Source organism: Bison bison, unplaced genomic scaffold (genome assembly GCF_000754665.1).
Source record: "Bison bison bison isolate TAMUID 2011002044 unplaced genomic scaffold, Bison_UMD1.0 scf7180017864516, whole genome shotgun sequence".
NCBI classification, from domain to species: domain Eukaryota; kingdom Metazoa; phylum Chordata; class Mammalia; order Artiodactyla; family Bovidae; genus Bison; species Bison bison.
In genome coordinates, this window is record NW_011495069.1 from 9,169,877 (window position 1) to 9,188,124 (window position 18,248).

Sequence of the window (18,248 nt, forward strand, 5' to 3'; positions counted from 1 at the left end):
AGCCAAAAGGCGGGCAGAGAGCAGGAGAGGCACAGAACCCGGCCTTGGTTCCGAGGCAGTCAGTTAGCCCGCCGCTTGCCTGTCTGCCTGACCCCAGAGCCATGGAGAGAGCCAGTCTGATCCAGAAGGCCAAGTTGGCCGAGCAGGCCGAACGCTATGAAGACATGGCAGCTTTCATGAAGAGCGCCGTGGAAAAGGGTGAAGAGCTATCCTGCGAAGAGCGCAACCTGCTCTCAGTGGCCTACAAGAACGTGGTGGGTGGCCAGCGGGCGGCGTGGAGGGTCCTGTCCAGTATCGAGCAAAAGAGCAATGAAGAAAGCTCCGAAGAGAAGGGCCCGGAGGTGCAAGAGTACCGGGAGAAGGTGGAGACGGAGCTCCGGGGCGTGTGTGACACAGTGCTGGGCTTGCTGGACACCCACCTCATCAAGGAGGCCGGTGAAGCCGAAAGTCGGGTCTTCTACCTGAAAATGAAGGGCGACTACTACCGCTACCTGGCCGAAGTGGCCACTGGCGACGACAAGAAGCGCATAATCGACTCAGCCCGGTCGGCCTATCAGGAGGCCATGGACATCAGCAAGAAGGAGATGCCGCCCACCAACCCCATCCGCCTGGGCCTGGCCCTGAACTTTTCCGTCTTCCACTATGAGATCGCCAACAGCCCCGAGGAAGCCATCTCTCTGGCCAAGACCACCTTCGACGAGGCCATGGCCGACCTGCACACCCTCAGCGAGGACTCCTACAAAGACAGCACCCTCATCATGCAGCTGTTGCGAGACAACCTGACGCTGTGGACGGCCGACAACGCCGGGGAAGAAGGGGGCGAGGCTCCCGAGGAGCCCCAGAGCTGAGCCGCACCCGCTGCACGCCCTGCCCTGCCCTGCCCGCTCCAGTCCCCCACTCCCGGCAGAGAGGACTTGTATGGGGTGGGAGGCCCGACCCTTCTCCCCAAATGCTCTGGCCCAGCTCAGAAAGGCTCCATAGAGAGGAACCAGCAGAGCCGAGGCCCCCCTGGAGCCAGAGGATTCCACGCTTCCAGCTGTCAGGCGCTCCTGGCCACTGGTCATCATCCAGCCCTGCTCTCTGTCTCCACCCTCGACCTCCACTCCAGACCCCACCCCCACCCAGAACCTGACCACTTCCTCCCCACTCCAACCCCCTCCCGCCCCTGCTACCTATGGATCTTAGGAATTGAGGAGTGTCCCATCCTTGGAGCTGAAAACCGAACTGTGTGGCAGAGGTTGGTGATGAAAGTGTGTGTGTGTGTGTGTGTGCCTGTGTGTGTGTGTGTGTGCAGCAACCAAGACCCAGGATGAGAGGGAAAGCATGTCTGCTGGGTGTGACCATGTTTCCTCTCAATAAAGTTGCCCTGTGACACTCCTCCTGTCTTTTTCAGTTATTGCGGAAGGGCGGGACAGGGATTGGTGTGTAAGTTATAGAGACCCTGACCTCTTTGGGGCTGGCTCAGTGACCCGCAGGCAAGACTCTGGAGCCAGGAGAGAGGCTGGGGATCCAGCTCTCTCCATCAGGGTCTGGTCACGTCCCCTCAAACTGGTCCTATCCCGGGAGGGTCGGGTGAGCAGCGCAAAGGCGGCTTGAAGACTCCTCTGCCAGGAACGCGGGGTGGGAGGCTGAAGCACTCAGGTGTGAGGGGACAGTCTCCGGGGTGAGGTCGGAGGGGACGCTGCAGTGAGCGGCACTGAGCACCTCAGACCTGAAAGTGGGTAACAGTCCCATCAGATCTGAGCGGAGGGAAGTTATCACCAGGGGCCGGGTATGACGCCGCCATTAAAAGCACAGGTCTGAGGAGAAGACCGCCTTCCAACGTTCGGAGATGGGGACAAAATAAAACGGGCCGTTGACGAAGAGGCGCAACTTGAGTGCGAAGGGCCGCCGAGAGCGGGTTCGGCCGTGGTGGGCCAAGCCCACGGCCTCCGCACCTCAGCTCCCAGCAGCGACGCTCCCTGGCCTGCGGCCGCCTAGTGAAGCCCCACCTTCACAGCCTGAGGCCAGAGGCGGGCCCGAGGCTGATGTCATCCAATCACGGGAAGGAGCTGCTCAGGGTACCACCCCCGGGGCCAGACTGACCAATAGAAGAAGGAGAGGCGGAACGCGCTGGGAGCGTGTTCCCATCACCCGCCGGGCCATGCCGGCGCTGGGATGCACAGCCGGGAGAAGAGGCCCCCGCCACCCGCCGAGTGCCAGGGGCGGAGCTTTCCTGGTTTCACTCGGACGAGTTGCCACCCGCCCGACCCGAGAGCTCTACATCCTCAGAGCAGCGGGACGGGGCGGGGTCGTGCGGAAAAAGCAGTCCCCGCCCTCTGAGTCATCCGCTCAACCGGCGGTGCCTGGGCCTGGCCTGGCTGGCAATATGGGCTGGAAAAAGGCCACCAAGGTGTCTCCATCGCACTCTAGAGCCCAAGCAGCCCTGACCTGACCCAGGAGGCTTGGATGTGACTCTCACTGGCTTTGCAACCCTGTGCTTTGTGCTTCGGAGAAGGCGATGGCACCCCACTCCAGTACTCTTTCCTGGAAAATCCCATGGATGGAGGAGCCTGGTAGGCTGCAGTCCATGGGATCGCTAAGAGTCAGACACGACTGAGTGACTTCACTTTCACTTTTCACTTTCATGCATTGGAGAAGGAAATGGCAACCCACTCCAGTGTTCTTGCCTGGAGAATCCCAGGACGCGGGAGCCTGGTGGGCTGCCGTCTGTGGGGTCACACAGAGTCGGACACGACTGAAGCGACTTAGCAGCAGCAGCAGTAGCAGCTTTGTGCTTAGTCTCTCAGTTGTGCCCGACTCTGCGACCCCATGAACTGCAGCCTGCCAGGCTCCTCTGGCCATGCCCTCCTCCAGAGGATTTTCCCAACCCGGGGATGTAACACAGGTCTCCCGCATTTGCAGGCGGATTCTTTACCGACTGAGCCACCAACCTTGGAAAAGTCATTAACCGCCCCCCGGGCCTCAGTTTCCTCTTCTGTATCATAAGGGGCTTGAACTAATGGCTTTTTAGTTTGACTCCAAGCCTGCTTTGGCCAACGTTCTTAACCATGCTTACCTTTTGTCCTTATTTGTGAAGTGAGGATTAAAAAATAGTACCTTCCTCTTAAAAGTTGCTGTGAAGTTTAAGAAAAATAAATGTATGTAAAGTAGCCCATAATACATATTTATACATGTTACCTATTATTAATCCTTCCAGCATCGGTAGTCCAGGATTTATCTAGCATTTCTGTGCCAAAAGCAGAATAATCAGGCCCAGTCCTGAGGAACAGCTTTACTGCCAAGGCCAACCTGCCTGATCACTGGATCACCTGAGAATACTGTCCTGACACAAGTGGTCAGTCCTTCATCTGATAATATTGGGGGAACTGAGTCCAGCCTCATCAGGTTCCTCAGAGTCCAAGTTTGGTCACACTCATGGACTAAAAGGCTCTTAATAGAATTTCTAATTCTTCAGGGGAAGCTGGCAGGACCACTCAGATGCTGTCTGGGTCCTTTGTCTCCTCTTTTCAGAAGGGTATTAAGTGTTAAGCTTTCAAACCAGTCAAAGACTCTGGGAAAGAGCAGGTGACTTCCCCTTAGCTTTGGAAGTGACCTGGTTTCTCTTACCAGACAGGTCTGGTGACTTTCTCTTAATGAGGTAGGTCCTGGGAAAGCAAATTCTTTTCTTTTCTCTCTGCATTTGACTTTTGCCTACTCCCTTTACACCACCCATGGTTGCCCTCTATGGGGAAAGAAACGAGCTACTCTAAGGTAGCGTGTTGGTGTTGACAGATTTTAAAAGCAGATGCTATGGTTTGGAATATCACCAGACAGCTAGCTGTGAGCTGCCTTAGGCACCAGCTTCTGAATTGGGTCCCAGACCTTTCTATCTAAACCTTTCTTAAGGTTACCCAGGGTGGGCCCTCAGTGAGCATTTCTGGTCATCTTTTCCTGGACTAAATTTGACATTTAAAAATTTTCAGTTCTATACAATCCAACACTGTGTATCAACTGTACTTCAATAAAATAAAAAATATTTTTTTTCAGTCCTGCTGCTATTGGGTATGAAATTTCTCTTAGGGTGATAAAATCTTCTTGGATTTAAATAGTGATGATGGAGTAGGAAATGGCAACACATTCCACTATTCTTGCCTGGGAAATTCTATGGACAGAGGAGTTTGGCGGGCTGCAGTCCATGGGGTAGCAAGGAGTCAGAAAAGACTGAGCGACTGAGCATGCAACATGATGGTCACACAATTTTGTGAATATATGGGGGAAAAAAAAATACTGAACTGTGAACTTTATAGTGAATTTTATGATCTGTGAATTATGCTCAATTTAAAAAAAATCAGCCCCAGAGGGCAAAGTCGGTAAGAATGCAAAGTTCCAATGGAAATTTCATGATGGCCACTCTTCTTTTCTCATCGTCCTCTCCACTTGATCGTTCTTCTAAACTTTTCCAAATTTCAAAGCCATCTTCAGGTCAAAAATGACTAGCCACCATTCCTTTCTCTTTAACACATACCAAGCTTTGGATATGCTGCCTAGTCTATCAACTCTTTTCACCTCTTAGGTATATTTATTCAGCCATGGTTTCATATCTATTTGGTTCTACCTCTAGCTTTGCAATTATGTCCTGAGTTTATTTTTTTAACTCCCCAGAGAGCTCCCTTAAAATGGTAACGTTGTCCCATTACTCCTTTCTTCCTTGTCTCCAGCAAGGTTTCGTGTACCGGAAGGAGCTCAAAACTTAGTTTTAAAATCATCCTTCCAAATGCCTGGAAACCAGGTTAGTACCAGGTCCTCTACTGTGGAAATGGAAATACGACTAGTTCTGGAATAAAGCAAGGCTGTCTAGACAGAGATTGGGCTCACCAAGAGTCAAGTAAACAGAGTCCTATCCTTTTTGCATTGCTGGATAATCCCCCAGGAAACAGAGACCCAGGGCTTACAAAGATCTTCCTCTTCCAAGAATTTGCCTTGTATGGGGAAAATTTACAACCTAAGATTTCTCGAGAAGGTATCTACTCTTCTCTCTCTTACATGTAGTTACTTCAGAGAGCAAAGTTCAAATTGGCTCTGTAAATCCACAGGAGTAGGTGATGGGAAGCAAGGTGAAGGGGTTAAGGTACTTTATCAGGACTAAATAGGCACCCTAGGAAGGACAAGGCATTGAGGTCAGGCAGGCTACTGTGGCTTCTTCCAAAAAGGCAGAAAGGCAAGAGACTCACACACAAACTTATATACTGCCCAAGTGTCCAGTGCCTTTTTGGAAGAACTTAATTTCAGATGCTTGCACCAAGATTGCTCTTCTGACCAAAAGTCCCTATTCTTGCTTCTTCCTAGAGAACAGAATACAGTTGTAAGAGCACACGGTGTGACTGCTATATGCCAGGCGGTTTCATACCTTAATCCTCACATATTATCTCCTTGGTTTTGCTTATGAAGAGACTGAAGCTCAGAGCAGTTAAATAACCTAATAATCAAGGTTACACATGACTTACGCGCTCGGGGAGTAGAACAGGTCCAGCTCCAAGGCTCATGATTTTTAAACCACAATGGCTGTTTTCAAACTTTGCTCAGAGGTTTCCCTAGCAGCTGCCACAGGACACGGGCTCAGTGGTCAGGGGTTCCCCAGTTTCCCCACACTTGGGCTAAAATAGCCACACATATGCCTTTTTTGTATATTGGGAGTTTCATGAGTTAAAAATAAATTTGAAAAGAAACACCTTATGCTATGCTGTCCTGCTCCTATCTTGGACTTTCTAAGAATCAAGAGAGGCTTCTTCCTCTACTTAATCTAAAGCCACCCCACGGCCCAGCAGAAAGGAGTTGTTTTAAATGAGAAAAAAATGTGTAGTTGACCAATTTCCTGGCTTGTTCTCAAGTTAAGATTTCCTTAACCTGGTTACATCTTCTGTTCCTTTTCAATTCTTCACCCTGTTCCTAGGGTCTTCACCCCCAGCCCTGCTGTGTGTAGGAGGAGAGGGGTTGAGGAAAGCAGGATTCTGCAGGGCTAAGTCCCTCTCTTCTCACAAACCCCCCTAGCCCCACCTACCCACTGAGTCAGGATCCAGGAATGTCTGTGGGGCAGCAGACAGGTTTATCGCCCTGGGGTTGTCAGAGGGCTAATTCATCTCTCATCTCCACCCAGTCTTCCCCTTACCGCTCTCTGAAAAATTTTAATTCCTTATTTTGGCCACAGCTTGCAAGATCTTAGTTTTCCTCCACTGGGGATTGAACCTGGGTCTGCTGGCAGTGAAAGCTCTGAGTCCTAACCACTGGATTGCCCAGGAATTCCCGAGAAATATAGAGATTTTTGTCTAGGGATAGAAGAAGAAACCCCAGACTCTGAGAACACGGAGTCTTCAATCTGTGGCTAGGCATAGTGTTTAAAAATACATCAGATTATGGTATTCAATAAATATTTGCTAAAAGAGAAGGCAAGAGGAAGATACATTTCCCCATTTTTCTTCCTTCAGACTAAAGTTAACCTGAAATTTCCTTGTCTGACTGTAAAGGGACTGGTTTTTAGCTTAGAATCGATGATGTGACCATGGGTGTGACTGACGAGTTGTCCCAATATGCCTCCTTTGCTGTTTCTGTGACCCCACAGAGCACTGTGGAGGCTCCAGGATTAACGTACAGGCAGAGGTGACAATCCAGAGTGAAGGGAGCGCTAGGGAACATTTCTTGAAGCCGTATTTGGACAGTGAGCACACCACTTTAGATGTGCTTATTTGGGATGACTTTGAAGGGCCCTCTCATCTCCCTCCTCTGTAACTGCTTCAGGGTTTGGGATGGGGAGAAAAAAATTTCGACTTTGCTGTGTGCTAGCCCAGAGCATTTATTTTTCACCTCATTTGGGCTCCAAACCCCCAGCCTATCCCTCACAGTCCCTCAGGCTTAGGTCACTTGGAACTCAGGCTTCTGGGACTGTGTGCAGCTGGCCAGACATGAAGGACACAGTGGGTTGGAAGTGAGGTACATGGTTCTCTCCTACCCTCATCAAGCCTGATGCCACTGATGTCTGTGTCATCTGGGACTCAAAGGGGACTGGAAGAAGAGGTGAGCAGCCCAGACCTGACTGAGTAAAAGGTTCAACAATCAGAGGCAAGAGAAGAAAAAGGAGAGGAGAGCTACTCAGCTTGATAGGGAATTTCCCACCAGGGATTCTGAGGTGGGTAGGCCTCTCCACTTCTTTCAAAAACAGGGTGGGCCTGAGTGGTGCTGGGAAGTCACTCCCATCTCTGTCAGAAGCCTTGAGAATCTCTCAGACGCTGATGGGAGCCTCATCTTCCCACAGACCCTAATGGGGTCAGGCTTCCTATTCTCAGCCAACTGTGGGTGAGCGTTTTGCTACTTCAGCAACAGCAGAGGGCATACTGGTTGTGCTTCAGCTCTGTGGGCTTTAGGGTGTCATCCTCACTCCTCAGCCTCTTTGTCCGGGCTGGAAGGCTTTCCAGTGAGCTGTGGTCTCTGATAGGTTCCAAATGCTATCTTCCAATTGTTGGAGGTTCCCAATTCAGAGCCAGGAAATGCACAGAGGTTAACAGAGATGACCAAGAAGGTCCCTTGGAAGACACTCAGGGGTGGTTTCCTCCCTTCAGAAGTCATGATTGCCAGGTGAGGTCGGGGCTGAGAAGAGCACTTCCAGACAGGGCCTGTGAGATGTAAGGTGGTGCTTTTCTGGGAGGCATTTTGGGAACATGAACACAGAACCTAGAAAATGTTGGTAATTTTATTTCTAGGACTTATGTATCGTAAGTTAAAAGTCAGAGACTCAGACAAAGGTTAATCACAACCTTATTTATAATAGCAAAAAACTGGCAACAACTTAAAGGCTAACCGTGGGAGTCTGGATAAACACTGTTTTAACCACACTATACAATATTATCATGTAGACATTAAAAAAGGTTTTTCCAGTTTTCAACAAGGACCTTCTGTGCACACAGGGAGCTCTGCTCAACACCATGTGGCAGGCCTGGACAGGAGGGGAGTTTGGGGAAATAGATACACGTATGTGTGTGGCTGAATCCCTTTGCTGTCCACCTGAAACTATCACAACATTGTTAATCAGTTATATTCTAATATAAAAGGTAAAAAAATTCTAAGATTTTTCTAGTTCTAATTACCTGAAAAAATATTAACTGCAAAAAGGTTATAAAGCTATAACAATATATCCCACATATATAATTGCTATAGCTATCCTTCCGAATGTATAGAAAAGTAAACTGAAAGAAAAAATATATATTTATACATTTGAATAGAAAATTTATTATTTTCATTTTCCAAGTGTTTTCTTTTTCTATTGGGGGAAAAAAAAAAGAAATCTTAAGGACAGTTGTCACTTGCTGCCAAATCGAGGGTAGTCTTTCTCTGGTGGTTTAGTCTCTTACGTCGTGTCTGACTCTTGTAACCCCATGGACTGTAGCCTGCCAGGCTCCTCTGTCCATGGGATTCTCCAGGCAAGAATACTGGAGTGGGTTGCCATTTCCTTCTCCAGGGAATCTTCCCAACCCAGGAATCGAACCCAGGTCTTCTGTATTACAGGCAGATTCTTTACCAACTGAGCTACAAGAGAAGCCCTAAAGTGAAAGTCATTCAGTCGTGTCCAACTCTGTGACCCCATGGACTATACAGTCCGTGAATTCTCTAGGCCAGAATACTGGAGTGGGTAGTCTTTCCCTTCTCCAGGGGATCTTCCCAATCCAGGGATCGAACCCAGGTCTCCCGCATTGCAGACGGATTTACCACAAGGAAAGCCCAGTCTTTCTCTGACCCTGCCTATATCATGCTGAGCAGACCTCACCTGGAACCCAGATGCCTCTGCTTTTCGGCATTGTGCTGTCCAGCCCGTCCTAACAGGCGAACAGAAAATCATGTTGCTATCAGTGGGAAGTGGTCAGAGCTCCATCCACTGGAGGAGACACACCCTTGTCACACCAAGGCCTGAAAATAAAGCCTGGAGTGTTTCCATCCTTCCCCACTCACTGATGCTGAGGGTGCTTGCATATGAGGCCATAAAGTTCTACATGACGCCTTTCTTCCATCTGGTGTGCTTTGGTGGTGGCTGGGGCCTCTAGTTCGGGGTGAGCATCAAAACCCCTGACCACAACTATTGGTACCAGCTTCAAACACACAGCACCCACCCTCACGCCTTAACTGATGAGGGATTTGTCCAAGAGCCTGGGCGTCATGATCCCGGGCTCCAAGCCTCACAGGTGACTCACAGACAGCCCCAGGCAGTGCCTCCTGGCCTCAGTTTCCCTGGCTTGCCCTGTTGATACTCCCCACCTACTGTGTACAGTGTTAAAAGGGGTGAGGTGCTTTGAACTCCTCAGATGAAAGAGGTGGGGGAAGTAGCACCCAGTTATTATCCTGCATCCTGCCAGGCGTGGGAGTCCAGGTCGACTGCTTTCACACTGCTCCAGTCCGAAGAGCCTCCTTATGGCCCCTTCCTCTCTGCCTTCTGCTCTGATGGCCAAAACTAAGAAAGCAGAGCTCAATCACCATTTCAAGTCCACTTCAGAACAGTTCCCCCTGATTTACAACTCAGGAATACTTTGCTGCTGCTGCTGCTGCTGCTGCTAAGTCGCTTCAGTCGTGTCCGACTCTGTGTGACCCCCATAGACGGCAGCCCACCAGGCTCCCCCGTCCCTGGGATTCTCCAGGCAAGAACACTGGAGTGGGTTGCCATTTCCTTCTCCAATGCATGAAAGTGAAAAGTGAAAGCGAGGTCGCTCAGTCGTGTCCGACTATTAGCGACCCCATGGACTGCAGCCTACCAGGCTCCTCTGTCCATGGGATTTTCCAGGCAAAAGTACTGGAGTGGGGTGCCATTGCCTTCTCCCAGGAATACTCTACAGGTGTCTAAATTCTTTCTCATGAGTGGCTACAAATCCCGTGGGAGAAGGGGCCGTGACTTTTCACCACTAAGGATTCACCATTTAAGAAGTCAGCAAAGCGAGTGTGAGAGAGCCAGGCTGACCGAGGTTCAAACTCCTCAGTTTTCTGTTTCCTCATATAAAGTGGGGGTTAGCACCATTCCCCACCTCATCTGTAGCCCTAGGCGTTCCTGTGAGAGTCATATGAGGATTGTCTGTGTGGAAGCTCTTTGTGAAATGCGAAGCCCATCCCATGTGTTAACAGGCCTGAGTGTCTGCAAATAAGAATACTGGCACAACTGCCATCTGTCCCCTTCTGCCTCCAGGCTACAACTGAAAGAAAATTAAAATTAAAAAAAAGAAAAAGAAAGAAAAGAAAGCCTGGGGCGCCACCTACTGGTTAAAAATACGAATCGCCCCCAACTAGCTGCAACACCCAACAAGAAGCAAGTACCAGTATTTCCAACCTGAAGTCATCGTTTTTTTGCCACAGCCTTCATACCGTATTATATACTAATATTTTTCCTTCAACAACATATTTTGTACAAGTAACTTCATTTTAAAATAAACTTTAATCATTACTATAAATGGAAAACTAATTAACACTTGCCCCTCAAAAGAATAAAACTGAAATAAATACAATGAAAATAAACCATTGCAAGATCTGCTAGGAAATGGTGCTTGTGAAAGCTCAGGCTTGAGTTCACTGTTGGCGCTGAAGATGGACAAAGGAGCACCACTGGAGACTGGGTCATCCCTCCAGCATGGTCCTGGGCTTGGGGGCGAGCCTGCCCTGGAATACCAAGAAATAGGCCTCTTCTGGGGAAGGGTGGCCTTCCCACGTTCCCACCTCCCTTGGCCAGGGTAGCGGGAAGAAAGTTTGGAAGCCACAAGAAGTAGAAAATAAGCTCTTGTATTGCAGCACATCCCATCACAGCCCGAGTGGGTCAGTGCTGAATGCCCAGTGGCAGCGTCCAGAGCTCACAAGGGTGTGACTGATGCTCTGCTTGGCGACACGTCTGGCTTCAGGCCAGAAGTCCTCTGCAGGCCTAGGTATCCTCACGCCTGTCTCCCAGCTCTAGCCCGGAGGGCTGCTCTTGGATCTGCTGCAGCTGAGCTGTCCAGCTGGTCACTGGGAGCCGCCACTCCCCCCAGTGCTGGGTCGTGTGTCTCGTCCTCCGGAGCCCAGCTTGCTGCTACAGCTGCATGGCCTCCTGCTCCACTGGCTGCTCTGAGGGCGCCAGGTACTTCTCCTGGAGGCCCAGGGTGCTGATGGGGGGCTTGTCAAGGCTGACAGCACAGGCAAGGATGGGGAACTGGTCTGGGCAGGATCTGATCTCTGTGATGCCTGCCTCCCAACTGTGTCTGGCAGGTTCCTCCCATCCTGTTCCCTTCCTCATAATTATAGCTTCAGGCCATGGGGACCAACTGGTCTGAGAAGTCCCTTGAAGCAACCAGACCCACACGCTCCTCTTTGTGCCTTTTCCCCACAGTGCTGAGCAGCAGAGAACTGGAGCGCGCCAACCTTCCGGCTCTGTGTTGTGGCACATGCTCTGGAGCCATGCCCCTCAAAGATGGCACAGCCCTCAGCTCCCATCCCTGCTACCCACCTGACAAACCTGCCCTCTCCTCTTCCTTTTTTGGCCTCAGTGAGCACAACCACCCCGAAAAGTCAAAGTGTTAGTTGCTTAGTCGTGTCTGACTGCGAACCCATGGACCACAGACCATCAGGCTTCTGTGTCCATGGAATTCTCCAGGCAAGGATACTGGAGTGGGTAGCCATGCCCCTCCAGGAGTCAGAGGTTTTCCCCATCCAGGGATCAAACCTGCGTTGCAGGCACATCCTTTACCATCCAAGCCACCAAGGAGGCCTACAACCAGCCCAACCACCTGGGAGTCTAACTTCTGCTCCACCTCCTCCTATCCTATAACCACTGGTCACCAGCTCTGGTTGTCTATCTCCTTAGTACTTTTCCCAGGCCACACCCCTTTTTCTGTTCTCATACTAACATTTCATCCGTTCTCACCTGGAGACTAAAAACGCTCCTGCTTCCAATCACATCCCTTAAATGCACTTTCTGTACTTGGAGGTGCTTTTCAAAAATGGACATCTGATCACATCACGCTCAGCTCATCAGGAGGATGCTGGTTCCCACCAGCCACCCACAGACCAAAGTCCACACTCCTCCACTGCCCACCTCCCTTGACCACTGCATCTCCCCTTCTCCTTCAAGTTCAAGACACCAGGCAAACTGAAGCCCTCGTGTCTCTCCCAAGTGACCAGTGCCCCTTCATGGCTGGGCCTCTGTATTTGTTGCTCCTTCTGATCAGAGTCCTACTTATCCTCAGGTACAAACAACCCTGAAGCCTTCCAAGGGACCAGCCACCAGGGAGCCCACTGGTCAACAGGAAACCAATCATCTGTAAGGGCAGACGTGGCCATTCCTCAGCCCCTGGCCTTCTGCTCTTGGCCACGGTGGAGGCTGGTGAGGAAGGATACGAGGAGAAGTGGAAGTCAGCTCCCATGGCTGCAGACATCATGGCCTCCAGGCTCCGCTGCTCCTGGACCCCAAAGCAGTAGCCGTTGGCTTTATCCACAGCCTGCAGCACCTGCTGGATACTCTCCTTGTCCTGAGCAGGGAGGAGAGAAACAGAGGTATGTGGAACTGAGGTTGTACCAAACCAACTGCATTCTCCAAATATGCCCCCTCCATCTTGCCTCGTGAAGCCTCTAATCCATGCAGCTTCCTTGGCCTGGAATATATCTAGTGTCGCCAGAGGCCCGACTACACCCCTTCTTTCCTGACTGCCAACTCACCCAAATTAGAACAGATAAGCTCCTCCATGCACACTCACCATCCCCTGGGTTGATCCCCACTGTGGCTATGAGCCTACCATCTTACTATTAACAAGTTAGTAACTCCCCCACTGGACTGTGCACCCCTGGAGGTCAGGAACTTGTTTGCCCAGACATCCCCAGTGCCTGGCACAGCATTTAGCTAACCGCAGGCACCCATAAATATGCATGTAACTTATTTGTTCCTCCATATAAAAGTGGTAAGGATGGTCCCTACATCACATGATGGGAAAGAGATCAAAACAGTACATGTAACAGTCCTCAGCACACACACACAGTGTCTAATACAGAAAGCCTTCAACAAGCTGTAAATTGTACGATTAATATTATAGGGTTCACCTCCTCACTGTAGAGGAGAGAAGTGTGGCATTAAACAGAAGAGACAAGTTCTTTAAGTCCACCACAGCAGAAAGGATAATCTAACACGCACCTTTTCCTCCCAGGTTCCCTTTGCAGGGTACAAGGTGAGAGGCACAAGAGTTGGGTACTACTTTGCAAAGTCAACAGTCAGTTGCCCATCTGGAAAGAGCCTGAAAAACTTGTCTCTGGCCTTGGTCAAGTCCCTTGCTGGGCACTTTCTGAACCCCTCCATTTTCACACAGAGGAGGTAACATACGTGGAGAGAACCCAGCAAAACAGAACAGACAGGGCCAAAGTCTGGTCCGTCCTCTTTACTGGAATCCTGCCTCCCACTGGCCTCGAAGCCAATGAGACTGATGAGCTGAGACCAGGACAAAGACTACTGTTCAAGGCCTCCACGCTTCCTATATCCTTGGTCTGCAAGTGCAGTCCCAGGCACGTCAGAGCCGATAGCCAAGGGAGGAGTCGTTCCAGTGCCTAGTACAAGCACACCTCGGAGATACTGTGGGTTGGGTTCTAGAGTATTCCAATAAAGCAAATCCCATCATCAAGTTAGTCACATGAATATTTCGGTTTCCCAGTGCATATAAAAGTCGTGTTTAAGCTCTACTGTAGTCTACTAAGTGTACAATTATGTCTAAAAAAAAAACCTTAATCAAAAAGTACTTTATTGCTAAAAAATGCTAACTATCATCTGAGCCTTCAGTGAGTCATAATCTTTTTGCTGGTTGAGGGTCTTGCCTCCATGTTGAAGGCTGCTAACTGATCAGGGTGGTGGTGGCTGAAGGCTGAGATGGTTGTGGCAGTTTCTTAAAATAAAACAATAGTGAAGTGTGCAGCATCAATTCACTCTTCTTTTTATGAACCATCTCCCTGTAGCACGCAAAGCTGTTTGACAGCATTTAATAGCATGACAGTAGAACTTCTTTCAAAATTGGAGTCAGTCCTCTGAAACCCTGCTGCTACTGTATCAACTGAGCTCATGTGATATTCTAAATCTTTGTTGCCATTTCATCCTTCCCAGTTATCTTCACCAGTAGGTTCCATCTCAAGAAACCACTTGCTTTGCTCATCCCTGAGAAGGAACTTATCCATTCAACTTTTTTCATGAGATTGCAGCAATTCAGTCACAGCTTCAGGCTCTTCTAATTCTAATTCTCTTGCCATTTCTACCAATCTGCACTTACTTCCTCCATAGAAATTTTGAACCCCTCAGAGTCACCCACAAGGGCTAGAATCAACGTTTTCCAAACTCCTTTTAATGTTGATATTTTGACCTGTTCCCATGAATCACAGATGTTCTTAATGACATCTAGAATGGGGATCCTTTCCAGAAGATTTTCAATTTACTTTGCCCAGAACCATGAGTGGAATCACCATCTATGGCAGCTATACCCTTCAGAAATGTATTTTTTAAATACTAAGACTTGAAAGTCAAAACGACTCCTTGATCCATGGGCTGCAGAATGGATGTTGTGTTGGCAGGCATGAAAACTTCTCCATCACAGCCCCTGGGTGAATAGGTGTCTTGTCAATGAGCAGTAATATTATGAAAAGCATCTTTTTCTCTGAGTAGTAGGTCTCAATAGTGGGCTTAAAATATTTAGTAAAACATGTATACAGATGTGCTGTCATCCAGGCTTTGTTGTTCCATTTATAAAGCACAGATAGAGCAGATTTAATAGAATTCCTAAGGGCCTAGGATTTTCAGAATGGTAAATGAGCTCTGGCTTCAACTTAAAGTCACGAGATGCATTAGTCCCTAACAAGAGTCAGCCTGTCCTTTGAAGCCAGGCACTGACTCCTCTCTAGCTACAAAGTCCTAGATAACACCTTCCAGTGTAAGGCTGTTTTGTCTACACTGAGAATCTGTTTAGTGACGTCACCTTCATTAATTATCTCAGCGAGATCTTCTGGATCATTTGCTGCAGCTTCTCCTTAGCACTTGCTGCTTTACCTACACTTTCATGTTACTGGGATGGCTTCCTTCCTTAAACCTCAGGAACCAACCTCTGCAAGTTTCAAACTTTTTTTCTGTAGCTTCCTCACCTCTCAGCCTTCAAAGAACAAGGAGTTAGGTAGGGCCTTGCTCTGGATTGGGCTTTGGCTTAAGGAAATGCTATGGCTGGTTTGATCTATTCAGACCTCTAAAACTTTCTCCATATCAGCTTTCTGATATGCTTCTTCGTATCCGCTTTCTGATATGCTGAAAGATTTCTGTTGTGCTTTCTTACTGCTCCTGTGTTCACTGAGCAGCACTTCTGATTTCCTTCATGAATTTTTCCTTTGCATTTACAACGTGGCAAACAGTTTGGCACCAGAGGCCTAGCTTTCGGCCTTTCTTAGCTTTTCGACATGGCTTCCTCACTGATTTTAAGTATTTCTAGCTTTTAAAGTGAGAGACGTGAAGCTCTTCCTTTCACTTGAACACAGAGACCAGTGTAGGGTTATTAACTGGCCTAATTTCCACACTGCTGTGTTTTAGGGAATAAGGCGGCCCAAGGAGAGGGAGCGAGATGCGGGAACAGCCAGTCTGCGAAGCTATCAAAATACGTGTCAAAATCCACACGCCATCTGTGGATTAAGTTCACTGTCTTATATGGGTGTAGTTGATGGTGCCCCAAACGACTGTAGAGAGTAACATTAAAGATCACTGATCACAGATCATCATAACAAATATAATAATAATAATGAAAAAGCTTAAAATATTGTGAGAATCATCAAAGTGTGACATGGAGACATAAAGTGAGCAAATGCTGTTGGAACATACACTTGTTGAATGCAGGGTTGCCACAAACCTGCAATTCATTAAAAAAAAAAAAAAGCAGTAGCTGTGAAGTACAGTAAAGTGAAGTGCAAAAAAACTGAGATGTCCTTCGGGACTTCTCTGCCGGTCCAGCAGTTAGCACTATGAGCAGTTAGCACTCTGAGCTTTCACTGTCCAAGGCCCAAGTTCAGTCCCCGGTTGGGGATTCCACAAGTTGCGCAGCATGTCCAAAAAAAAGAGAGAGAAAGAAAAAAAAAGAAGTATGCTTGTACCTGAATATTGAGAGGGATGAAGGAGACTAGGCTGTAGTCTTCAATGAGCTGCACCAGTTTCTCGTTGAGCTGCCGGTAGTGGCGGAAGAAAGGATCCGAAGCAAGATGGTCCAGCAGGTAGGAGAGGTCCAGGACCTCTGTGTAGTAGTCCAGGTTGAAGGCTAAGAAGAGAAACTGGTTAGCACAGGGAACTCTATTCAATATCCTGTGATAAAGATAAACCACAATGGAAAGAATACAAAAAAGAATATATGTATATGTATAACTGAATGTCATGTATGTATAACTGAATCACTTTGTTAACACAACATTGTAAGTCCATTATATTTCAATTAAAAAAGAAGAAAGAGAAGAGAAACTGGTATTAGGAGCAGTTGGCATCAGGCAAAGACCTGAGAACAGAGAACGTATTTTTTTCTTTCTTCCTTTGCCTTCATTCACTCACTCATTCATTCATTCATTCAACAAATATTTGTTGAGGCAGTGAAATTAACTTACTAAGAAGAAAACAACTGATTTCACTTGTTGGCGCTGCCATTTACCAGCTCTGTGGGCAGTTACCCACCTCATGAGGCTACTGTGAGGATTAACTGCCATAAACCTCAGTGTCTGGTTCAGAGAAGTGCCTGATCAACGGTAATAAGACTGAACATGTACCAATAACACTGCTTGGCCCCTGCCTCACGAGGCTCACAGCCAGGCAGTGCCCCCAGGACCAGGCACACACACTCTAAGTCATCGATCTAGCAAGCTGGCCTCTTGGGAAAATGACTTTCCCTTTCTGGGCCAGTTCCTTCTTAGCATAAAATGAGAAGATTAGAATAGATGACTCAGAGGTCCCTGAATTCAGTTCTATGAATACAAACTTCCTCTTAAGAGAAGGAAAGTGGGCCTTCCCGTATTATCCATTTCTGCCTGGAAAACTCAGGCAGCTGGGAACTCAGCAGGTCTGTCCCAAAGTCAGTTGAGGGAATCTGGCTGTCGGGACCAACTGACTCACACCCTGAGCTCTGCTTTCTGTATTTTTACCAGCCCTGATTAGAAACTGACACCCTTGTGTCTGCAAAGAAGAAAATGTGGCCATTCCAACAAACTTCTTGGATTGCCTGACAGGTGTGTTTCTCACTGAGAATGGAGAAACTGCAGCCAGGTACACTGGCACTTAGATTTCCTCTCAGCTAACATGCTAGCTTGGGCTATTCATGTAACTTCTCTGGGTCTCAACTGCCTGATCTGGTGTGTGCCTCCATCTCTTGTGAGGATGACTGGCAAGAGTCAGAGCTAGAAATGCAGAGGACAAACGTGGCCATCGGAATGGAGGCTGTGAAGGGGGAGAGAGGCATAAATCTGTACACAGATAAAATGGGGTGTCTGGGCTTGCCAAGAGATGGACCAAGACTCTGGGCTGAGGCGGCCCCTCCAAGGTGCTGACATCCTTCCGTGTCCCGACGGGCACCCAGTCACCCTCCCTGGACAAGGCCCCGACACTTCACTCTCCCCACAACCTCCTTTCAGCTGTTCTCTCCATTCTCTGTGGCTGAAGATGGTATTTAGAGAACTGATGCTCCAGTCAGGAGAGCACTAATTTTGCAGGAGAAAAAACGCTGGCTGTTAGAACCTAGGCAACACCCCTGCCTCCTGCCAGCCTGCTTCTCCCTTTGTTGTTCCCACCTTTATCCGTCCACTGGTTCGGTCAGAAATGTGAGAGACATTCTTAATTCCTCTATGTCCAATCCACCAGCAAATCCTATTTCCTGAGTTAAGTTTTATATCTATTTCCTTCTCTTCGTTCCCACTAACCACCACCTGGGTTGCTGCAAAAACCTCCTATAGGATCTGTTTCATTCTTGCCTCTTTCAATTCACAAAGAAGCCAAAAGGGCCTTTTCAGTTCATGGTGTTCTCCTGCTTCATATTCATCAATGGCTTTCCTCTTTAGCCCCTGCCCACCTCTCTGACCTCGCTTCCTCCTATCACTCTCTGAGCTACACTGGGCTCCCCCACTTCCCATCCCCTTTCCCTTGAACACAAAAAGCTCTTTCCCTAAGGGCCTTTACTGTTACTGGATCCCCTGTCTAGGACACTTCTGCCTTGACTGGCTTTTTTTTTTTTTTTAATACTCAG

General features: G+C 48.5%; 2 protein-coding genes across 2 annotated transcripts in view; one reads left to right on the forward strand and one right to left on the reverse strand.

Moving 5' to 3' along the window:
- Positions 1–24: 24 nt before the first annotated feature.
- SFN (stratifin) lies at positions 25–1,378 on the forward strand. Its single transcript, XM_010830113.1, has one exon. The coding sequence runs from the start codon at positions 102–104 to the stop codon at positions 846–848; it is 747 nt and encodes a 248-aa protein (XP_010828415.1). The 5' UTR covers positions 25–101; the 3' UTR covers positions 849–1,378.
- Positions 1,379–10,415: 9,037 nt separating this feature from the next.
- Positions 10,416–18,248, reverse strand: part of GPN2 (GPN-loop GTPase 2) — a 9,712-nt gene continuing 1,879 nt past the window's right edge. The window contains exons 3-5 of the mRNA XM_010830116.1: positions 16,126–16,286; positions 12,370–12,500; positions 10,416–11,138 (exon numbers count right to left, since the gene is read on the reverse strand). Of these exons, the coding sequence (XP_010828418.1) occupies positions 11,066–11,138; positions 12,370–12,500; positions 16,126–16,286 (365 nt within the window). The 3' untranslated portion in view covers positions 10,416–11,065. The remainder of the gene's footprint in view (positions 11,139–12,369; positions 12,501–16,125; positions 16,287–18,248) is intronic.

Excerpts from the sequence above, each read along its gene's own strand:
- SFN (XM_010830113.1), top strand. The coding sequence starts at position 102 with ATGGAGAGAGCCAGTCTGATCCAGAAGGCCAAGTTGGCCGAGCAGGCC.